Source organism: Pteropus alecto, unplaced genomic scaffold (genome assembly GCF_000325575.1).
Source record: "Pteropus alecto unplaced genomic scaffold, ASM32557v1 scaffold106, whole genome shotgun sequence".
In the NCBI taxonomy this organism is placed as follows: domain Eukaryota; kingdom Metazoa; phylum Chordata; class Mammalia; order Chiroptera; family Pteropodidae; genus Pteropus; species Pteropus alecto.
The window spans coordinates 3189571-3200538 of record NW_006442103.1 but is presented as its reverse complement, the minus strand read 5'-3'; the positions used below and the strand labels follow the sequence as shown (position 1 = coordinate 3200538).

At 33.8% G+C, this 10968-nt stretch overlaps 1 protein-coding gene across 2 annotated transcripts in view; it reads left to right on the top strand.

Annotated features, from left to right (window-relative positions):
* DPYD (dihydropyrimidine dehydrogenase) overlaps window positions 1-10968 on the top strand; it is a 707946-nt gene that overhangs the window by 322217 nt on the left and 374761 nt on the right. For both annotated transcript variants that reach the window (XM_006919549.3, XM_025038477.1), the window contains one exon: window positions 818-1002. In XM_006919549.3, coding sequence (XP_006919611.2) covers window positions 818-1002 — 185 coding nt within the window. The remainder of the gene's footprint in view (window positions 1-817; window positions 1003-10968) is intronic.

Sequence of the window (10968 nt, the reverse complement as noted above, 5' to 3'; positions counted from 1 at the left end):
GTCAATCCTGTCTCTAATTTGTATTCTTTTATCTATTCTAAATATCAGGATCAAGTGTCCAGTCAAAATTTCTTTTAGACATTTTTCTTAAAGGAACTCAACCTCTTCCTCGTTGCATGACATGCTTAAATTCATTGGAACAGAGCATACTTAGCATCTATTTAAGCATATTTAAAACTGTTTTACAGAATTAATGGTATTGTTTGTATTTGTTGACTTTTACACAAAAAAAACAAAAACAAAAATAGAAATTGATGACTAAATGTGACTTTTCCTGGATCCCTTATTGCTAACATTAAGTGAAAATAATTTAGTTTAAATGTTTTGTTTATAAAACTTCCTGTTGTGAAAGGAAGAGATTGGCCATTGACCCAAATTCACAACATAACTTAATCTGTGACACACAGGAACAAGTTTGAGATCATGTGAGTAATAACAAAGTTGTGAAAATAATGGTTATGAACAAATAAATTTTAAAAAATACATATTTTATATTCATTAAAATATTTAAAGGGATGTGCTTTTCTTCTTCTTGGATTCATACTTCCTACACATAAATACCAGATCTGAAACATTGCCCAAATATATGGTCTTTAATACATGTGAAGTGTATTTTGAGTTGGTTAAGTCAATACTTAGAATGTGTTGTTAACACAGATATTTCACTCACTTTATATTTTTATGGTTCATTAAAACAAATTGAATCCCTAGAACAATAATGAAATCATAAGTTTTCTTAATTTTCAAATTATTGTTATCTGATGCACGGATTAATCATTGCCTGTTGTTTTTCACTCTTTTTTTTTTTTTTTTCCAGTAAAAGAAGCCTTGAGTCCTATAAAATTTAACAGATGGGGTCTCCCGGAAGTAAATCCAGAAACTATGCAAACCAGTGAACCATGGGTGTTTGCAGGTGGTGATATTGTTGGTTTGGCTAACACGACAGTGGAATCGGTAAATGATGGAAAGCAAGCTTCTTGGTTCATTCACAAATATATACAGGTAGGCATTTGCAATCAATTTTAGTTAATTTTTTTTCCAACGGATAAGTACTTCTTTATTTACTTTTGCTACTCATTTATATGAACATTTCTATAAGATATTTAATAACTATATATTAAATAGGTCACATGCATATTTGCTTGGATAAAATGTTTTAAGTATGGATGGGGTAGCAGAAGTGTTTAGTTGATTGAAAACTCCTTGTGCATTTCTACCAGTGGAATGCCGTGAAGTTAGCAGTTCTGCTGTGTTCAGAATATTTATCAGTGGTTTAAAGACACAGATAATACATTTATCAAATCTAAATGGTACGTAATTTAATAGGAAATAGAAAATCATCTATATTCCTAATAATCTTACACAGTCCAGAAAACTATGTTTATCCATTTGGACAAAATGTGTTCTTATCCACTACCCACCAAATTGTATGTACCTAATTGAAGAGAAAACAAATATTTTATAAATTTCAATTGTAATTATTTTTTCATTATCTAGTTTTATGATACAAATGTAGAATATAAAAATGATCAAATATAAATTTAAACATACTCTGGTACAATAACTATGTGGTCTTGGGGAAAAAAGCCGTAACTACTAACACTAGAGCTTAGTTGTCTTACTTTTTGACAAAATACTTCTTCGACTCTCACTCTATAATTTAACATAGCTACAGTGACCTCATTTACATAAGGTATTTCTGGAAAAGTTTGCTTTTGTTAATAAAATTCTTATTCTTTCTTTCAGTAGGCTTCCTGTCTCTCTTCTTTTGGTTTCTTTTGTTTGTTTTCACATGCTAAGAAAATTCACTTTGTCTTTAATGCTTCCTTGACTATTTTTCTTCCCTTTGTCATTATCACTTAGTCTATTCTGGTCATCCTCCTACCGTTTCTATAATTTGTGCAAGACTACTTACACACTGGATAGGGTCTGGGCTTGGTACTGATTTTATCATATTTTTTTTATGTTCAGTTCATCTACCTACTCTCATTGGCATCTCTGAGTAGTGAGGCTTGAGACGTTGGGATCTGGGCCAGTGTGTGGTGTCCCAGATATGTAGGGCTCTAAGAATGCATGTAACCAGCCTACAGGTTTCGCATGGACACAGCGGTGTCATTTAGGAAACAGTCTTTGGGGGAGATGACAAATCTAAAATTAAGAAAGCTGTCTAAATCAGTCATAAATTAAAAAGAGACTAGGCTAGGAGGATGAGGGAAGAAGGAATGGAATCTTAATAGGCAGAAACCTGGGAAGCCAAAGGAGACGCATCAATAGTGGCTCTGGCTACAAGATCTGCAGCACCTGCACTCTGAAGAGTCTCCTTGGCCCGAGAAAGACACAGAGGGAGCAGGTCAAGACAACTGCCCGAAATGCACTCCTGCTTTGGCTCCTTTTGCTTGTTCTGTCCCAAAACTTATCATCCTGATTTTTATTTTCTCATTCTATGCTTATTTTCATAGCACTCTCAAGGCTCCCGATTGTACCTCCTCCTGCATAACTCCTTAATCTATCTCTCCAGAGGGTATTCTTTTCCATGATCTAGCTGTCTGCTGAACATCTTCACTTACATGGCTAGCATTTCAAATCAACTGGACATCTCCACTTGGGCATATATCATACCTACACCTCGGATTCCCTGCTTTTAAACCAATCATGCTCTCCCAACCTGTTCCACTTCCAGTATTTAACATTTTTTGATTCCCAGATTCAAGTCCCCCTAAATCAGACTTCTAGATTACTCAGACTAATAAAATTTTCAAAATTAATTTGGAAATCAATATAAGGCTGACTGCTTCTTATTTTACTGAGTAATAGCATAAAAACACTCAAAACACATGAAATTATAACATTGACTCACATATATTAACAGGATAGTTCATGAGCAAAGTAGGAAGCAATAGATTAAGTCTCAGATTAAGTCTCAGATTAAGAAATACTTCTTCAGAAAACACAGTTGAAAGATTTATACTAGCGTCTTTACACACACAAATTTTTCTCATTATAAAATAGCACTGTTGTACCACCTTTATTTCTGAACTATTTATCTAATTTTTTTCCCCATCTTATATGTATTTGGTCAATTCTATCTCTGTAGAAACTCTTTCCTACACTTATTTTAATTTGTTTAGTTTCTGTGTGGAGTATGATTTTTTAGTTGACTAGACATCCCACTGATCAGTCTATTATCATTTTTAAAAACTGAAAGTGGGATCAGGAGATAAGCAAAAAGGTTCTTGCCTATGTCCAGATAAAACCTACTGAATGTGTGAATTCAGTTTGCAGGAGTGAAAATGGTGGGAAGACAGAAAGGCTAAAGTGTTTTGAAAGGTAAAATAGAACATGTAGAGCATGAAAGGTGATAATTTTTCCCAAAATATTTAAATTCATTTATAGCTTTTAAATTAAAATACATAGAAAATATTTACTGTATTTTATGATGACTGTGGTTCTGTAGTGCTTCACAATTGTCATTCGAAGGATTCTTAAGGGTATTATTTTTTTGACTTCACTGTTTCCTTTTTATTTCCCTGAATGTGATAAAACCATACTGAAAAAAAAATGAGCAATTATTTAATTTAGCTTCTACTTACTCATGAAAGTAAAGAAATGGACTTTTGGGTATGATAAAAAAAAATGCATGTGTTTTAAAAATATGTATTGCTAGAAACAATATAAAATATAAGGTAAAAAATTTGTTACCAGTAAGTGTTTTGTATTTAGCTGAAGGATTCAGACTTGTCAAACAAAGTATTTAATTGCCTTTTACAAATGGAATAGAAATGGAAGGTGGGTAGAATCTCTGTCAGGTAAAATCAGTATTTCTACCTGCCTGCCAGTATGTTGCATGCAAAGTGCTAAGCAGTGATAAGACTAGAAAGGAACACACAAAGTGAGCTTTTTCTCTCTTCATACTGTTATTAACTTAGTTCTGGCCTCTGTCACCTCTTAAAATTACCTCCATTTTCCCCCTGTCAAATCCAATGCCCCTACATTGCAACCAGAGGCATCTTTCTAGAATTCAAGTTTGATCCTAATTTCCTTATTTAAAAACCCTCCAGGGGCTCCTCTTGGCACTCAAGATAAAGCCCGAGTTCCTTAGCTTATGATGCCAATTTGAGTTTCACAGCATACCCAGATTTTTGTTTAACCTGGGCCTTTCCCCTCCTGCACCCATTTCACCTGTCTACATCTTACTTGCCCTTCAGGTTTTGCTTCCTTCTCCTCTCCCAGGAACATGTTCCTCCTGGCGTGTTCTGTAGCCCCCTAAATTTCCCTTACTGGAGCTTGTTTACTGGTCTCGCTCTGTGTAAGCCGGTGACCATGCTTGTTTATTGTTATACCCTCAAAATAAGGAGTGTATTCGTGTGATAAACAGAAAAATTACGTGGAGTGAGATAATTTTATTTTAAAGGAATTTAAAGAGGATTTAAGAAAACTAACAGGTTTGTTATAAAAGTTTATTATATGGTAAATGAACAGTGTTTTCTTATGAATATAGCATTCATTGAGAAAAATTTTTATAATGATCGAAGTATATTCATGAATGAAGGTTTATAACACCTTGCCTTATGGTTTATATTAGTTTGAGGAAAAGCATATAACACCAGATATTGTACTTTAAAAATGATTTAATACGCACATTATAGTAATAATTCATGCATACAATCATTGCAGTTGGCTATTTAGAATTATTTTGTGATATACTTTTTCAGATAAATGTGATTATTTAAAGATATCCATGTTGGGATTTCAGTAATTCCCATAGTTGTCTGAGAGAGCTTCATTTAAATTTCATTAGTTGATTTGATCAATTACAACTTATTGAGTAACAGCTGTTGGGCCAAACACTTGAATTTCAGTGAGTAGCAATGTGAATAAATGAGAAGAGATATAATATAGTGGTTAGAAATTTGGGCTCTGAATTAAACAGACCTGGTTTCAAACCTAGTTCCAACACTTTCAAACTGTGTGAACTTGGACAAGTAACTTATCATTCCAGGACACAGCCTTCTCATGGGTAAATAGACCATTTATTAATATAAGAATAATATTTTGAGTAGCTGCCATATTGAATTGCAGGAATGATTATGTAAGAGAATTTATGGGAAGCTTTTAATAGAGTCTGAGCTGTAAATATTTGTAGTTTGCGTTGTGTGTTATTAGCAATCATTTTCTTTGGATTGTTAAAACGGTGTCAGAGGAAGATTATAAAATATGAGATGTGAATAAAAAGACAAAGTATAGGATTTTAACAGATGAAGATTGAAAAAGGTTATTTTAGGTAATTATAAAAGCATTTTATTTAACTATTTATTTATTTATCCCTATACATTTGTCTATCTATGCAATCATTCATGCATGGTTTCGTTCATTCATTCATTCAATAAACAATAATTTTTTTTAAAAAGTAGTCTATCTTTTATGGATAGCACTAATCACGAGATTTATAAGTGTGAATTAAAACATAAAACTTGCCATTAATAATCTCACAGTCTGGTAGGGAAGACAGTTGTGTAAACATACATCTAATATAATATAATAAATGTAGTAATAACAAACATAAAGGCACAGGGTAGCATGGAAGAGATAATGATTAATTCTGTCTGGGTGTGGGTATCAGGATGTGGAGTCAGCAAAAGCTTCACAAAACTCAAGATACAAATAAAGAGGGAGGATAAGAAAAACTAGAAGAATACTGAGTAATCCGAATTGCTGGACCTTAAAGAGAATGGCTGGATAAGATTGTATAGTTTGCTCACACTAGAGAGGTACCCAGAAGAGGGTACCAGCTGGCTGAAACCCAGACCAGGCTCCCCTCAGCAGACAATGGTATCTTTTGTCGTGCTGCTTCTATTTAGAGGAAGGAGCGCCTTCCTTGATTTTTCACAAAGGTGCAGTCTGCTTGCTCCGTAAGCCTTGCACCTGTGCAACAGCTTCTTTTTTTTTTTCATTTTTTTTATTTCACCAAAAGGCATTCTGGGCTAGTGGACACCCTGAATATAGAGAATATAGAGGAAAAATGGGAGACAAGATCTGTAATTATACTGGGGTTAGAACATGATGAGAATACCCTGTTTGAGATTTTAATGTGGGTATGTAATGAGGCAGAATGTGGTAGGAATTATTTGCATAAAGTGATAGTGTCAGATCTGGTATAAATATAGAGAAACATTTTCTGATTTGCCAAGATTCTCCTCAAGAGTCATCATTTTACAATATTAAACTTACTCTTTAATTAGTAGTACTAATAAGTGATCTAATGTGATTTCGCCACCCGAAGTTAAATTACCTTCCATCACCATATATTTGACTCCCTTTATCCTTATCTATTTCCCCTGCTTCCCCGCTTCCCTCTGGTAACCACTAAACTGTTTTCTGTGTCCATGAGTCTGTTTTTTTTAGTCTGGTTGATTTAAAACACATAGATGTTTTCTCATTTTCATTTATCCTATAAAAATGCAATGCCAAGGCCTTTTGAATCCAATGGTTGAAGTTCTATCACGCTTCTTTGCTAAACCAATCTATATTATCTACAACTTCTAGTTTTGTTTTTAAAGTGGAGCAACACCTTCAAGAAAAACGTATATTCCAGAAAACTGTTTTGTATGACATGGATGCCCTGCAGTCATTGTTTAGCATACACCTACTTCGACAACAATTTTTAGTAACTTTTTACCATATCTTTTAAAAATATTTAACTTTATTTTCACAGAATCAACCCTCTTTGTTTTTACATTGATATAACTCACCAATTTATGAAATTCTTATTTACATTTATAGCCAAAACAAATGGGGAGAGGAACATACAACTTACTCTCAATAAGCATACAAGAAACTCAACTGGCATGAGTAGAAAGTCTGTAGGCACACGGAAGTAAACGACTCATTACGGAGATTCAGCCCTCCTTGGCCATCCTCTGTATCTCTCACGGAGGAAACAGAGAGAAGATGTTAGTCCAGTGACTCTGTTAGGTGCAACCAACTTGGTTAAGAGATCCTATAATGTACCTAGGGCCTTTCTTTATAAAAGCACCAAAGAGATGGCTTAATCCAAAATGTTATTGACTTACAAAAACACAATCACTCAGAAAATTGAGCACTTACTTTGTTCTAGCATGAGCATATAAACAAATTTAGTCACAAAAGTAAAGGAAAAAAAGGCTATATGGTATCTTATCATGCTATGTTCTCCACTGAAAACAAATTTGGACATAGAATGCAGGCTAAATTTTTCTACGTTCTAATCCCAGATAAGAAGTTCATTTTCCTTAAAGTAGTCATGGTAGTACTGTGAAGATGATCTTTTAAACATGGGACATTTTGTCAAATAAAGTTAGTCTAAATATATGAAAATTATGTCAAAACCCACTAATTTGATTACATTATGAGAGTAATCCTTTAGCCCTGTCATTATTCTGTGATTCAGAATTCTATTTTAAATTCACTATCTTTTAGATGCAACATTTAGAAACCACAATATCATTACTAGTAGTTGTCAATTAAATTTACGTGTTGCTGTTATGAAAGCAGTCCTGGTAGAAAGATAGATTGAAAGACAACAATAAGAATTATTAATGAAAGGATAAATCTGGAGTGAACGGGTAGGGATAGAATTTCAAATAAAGGAAAGAATATGTAAGAGCTTTTCAAATAAAGGAAAGAATGTGTATAGAGCTTCTTCAAATATAGGCAAGAAATAAAAAGGAAAGGATCTGGTTTCTTCCAGGTAGAATTCATTCTGTGAAAATCAAACAATTGTGAGAAACCGCAGAGGATAAGGAAGAAGGCATTGGGATAATAAACACTTTTTAAAAAGTTCTGGTTACTAAGTTTACAAGTAACTTTAAGAGTCACTGAAAACTTAGTTACAGAATAGCGGAAGTTAAATAGTTATAGAATATTGATTATTGACAGCATTTGAGGTCAACTTTTCAATGACAAAAAGTTAATTTTTTCATTATGGTTTAGATTCAATGTTTCTACGATATACATGAGTTTGTTTATGTGCATGTTCCCAAATCATATTATTTTTTCTTCTTCAAGCTTTCTCCTTTATTAAAATATGCCGTATTTTTGTAAGTATCCATGTTAAGATGCCTGATACTATTTTGATTATTTCACTTATATGTTAAATATGTTAATCTTTCTAATTTGTCAATTTTCCTTGAAACTAATTTTTGTGGCAGAATTATCTTAGAACAGAAACACAAAATATACACATAAATATTTTGGCATTATACTAGATATAAAATGTCCCTCTTAAGCCTATAAGATCACAGAGCACAGGTATCCTTTGAGTTTTAGCTTTCTACAGTGTTTTCCAGCTCAACAGCAAAACATGTATTTTAATGAAGGTTAAAATTAAGTTCTCTAACAGTTAATGTGATTCTACTCAGTTGCATATGGAATATGGCTATATTTTTAAATAGGTATTTTTAAAGTTCTTCAAAACTATCATAAATCCCTTGCATTGATGACTCACTTTTCTGCTTCTTAAGGTTTTTGTATATTTTCTTCTGGTTTGATGGAGGCATAAAGGAATCACTAGCTGTTGAGGGAACGCGAGGTATCTGAGAGGACTGGTAATGAGATACAGAGCCTTTAACCTCTTGGTCACCAGTTCAAATCTGCCCGAGGTCAAGAGTGACAGAAAGTCATTACTATCCCTCGGCAGTTCAATAGGCTACGTGAAACGAATTTGTGATTTCAGTACCATGTGGGGATAGATTCATGCCATAGTCCCACTATAGAGTAAGTCAATGCAAAATGATAGTTGTGGTTTTAGTTTGAAGGCATAGGAGTCCAACTGTTGCTAAGTATTCTGTTATCTTCCTGTGAGCAGAGCTCCCTCTTGGTGAACTTGTTGATAGAATGACGTGGGAAAACCAGGCTTGTGCTTGTGCTGGTGTGTGATTTGGGGCGCTGATGCACGTTCATAGGAATCCCTGTCATTGTTGATAGTGAGGAACAATTCAGCATCATTCAACTGACTTTTAAAAAGTAATTTCAGTCCCAGATGCTGATTAATTCAAGATTGAAAGTTACATCATTCATGTCTCCTGTTTCTTCAATGCCCTTCTGTATATATTTTTTTAAACTTCCATTTTCCTTTTAATTATATTATTAATTTTATCTGCATTTGGACATGTGAATGAACATTTAGAGAGGCCTATTCATTCCTGTCAATCTTTCACTTGAGAAATATTGAGTTGACAAACAAGAATAGAAAATTGTAAGGACACTTTGAAGATGGGGAATTTGAAATTGAACTCAGTGCTAAAGGATCATTGCTATAAAGCTAATTAAATTACTGCATTCATATTAGTAAATGAAATCTTTCACCTTCTGTCATTTTTAGGGATTGAAATTATGTGAGAGGTTTTTGTCTTTCTAATGTTTTTAGTGACTAGTCAGATTATTAACGCTTTCGGATTCGGAGTAATTTCTTTTCAAAAGAGGAAAATGGCATATGTTTATACTTGAAAGATATATAAGATCACAGCATTTTCTTACTAATGGAATATTTACAATTTTATTTTATATTGTGCTCAGTGGTTTTCAAAATGAACCCACATTGTTGGATCGTAAGGATTTTAAAGCTATCTCTAGTCATTTTTATGACGTGAAAATAAAACCTAATAATGATGGTTAACTGTGCCTCATGTTAAAGACTTCTGCTCTGGACGACGATGAACAGTTGCTAAAAATACGACAGTCTGGGATTTTAGAAAACAAACTTAGAAGAGCTTATCTATGCCCAAGTCTCTGTTGCTTAGAAGACCCTCGGTACCAACTTTAAATAAAAGACACTTGTTATCATTATCATTGCTTAAAATATCACCTTAATTCCACATCTTCAAAGGCATTCTTTTGCCTTGAAATATACCATTAGTTTCTACAATATCTGAAGAACTATGATTTGAGAATTAGAAATTTAAATTGCAGAGGCTTAATATTAGAGCATTTCCGTTACCCTTTGCAGGTTTTGAGGCAGCTTATTCGACCTTACAGTCTCACCAGGAAGCTAATGGGAAAGCCTTGCAGCAATCTTCACAGGAAAGTTTCCAAATGTCAAGTGTCATCTTTCCAGCTGTTAGATGAATGGGTAGCCAAGAGGCATTTATTTGGGTGTGCAGCCCCTGTGAAATCTGGGCGAGGCAGGAGAAAAGGCTATAATTTGGTGGTTAGTTTACCAGCATTGGTATAGTTGCAAATCTCCTAGCCAGGCAAAGGACTTTATTTTGTGGTTTTAATGATTGACTGCCAACTGCAGTGTTCTTGCACTTAGAGAATAAAAGTGCCTTAAAAGTGTGTTTGGGGGTGGGGGGGGCATGTCATCGATATGTCATATTAATTTTTGAATCCTCCTCTGCTTCAGATAAAAAGTTTTATCCATGGGACTCACTTCTACTTCTCTAAACCCCTCTCTTCAGCTGAGAGGAGGTAAGGCTTTTCAAATGACAACCGTATTAAAATCTTGAGACCTATTGAAAAAGTGTCCTTCAGTTTAAGATATATTGCAAACTCTAATTCCTGTGTTAAAAGTAGATTGATATAAATCATTGGCCACTGTCAGGTTGAAAAACAATGAATATCAATAAAAACACAGTTTTAAATCATAATGGATCATTTTGAGATGGTGATAGCCTCCAAAAAAAATAATATTGAAGTATGTCATGGCTAAATGCTGTTTCCATGCTAAGTTTTTCCACTTAGTCAGGTTCACAGTATTGATATGACTTCAGCCCAATTTCTCATTGGGAAACTGGGCCTTTAGACTGAACTAAAATCAGAAGTGCATGTGATCTCATTTTTATCCCTAAAGGTAAATTTGCTTAAAGTCATTGAAAAATGAAGTCCATTTCAAATGCTTATAAATAAACATACAGCAAGCTCTATAGTACTGTCTAAAGTTGCTTCTTCGATGATACATTCGGGTTAATTTTGGTATAGTCCCAGCTAGTGTTT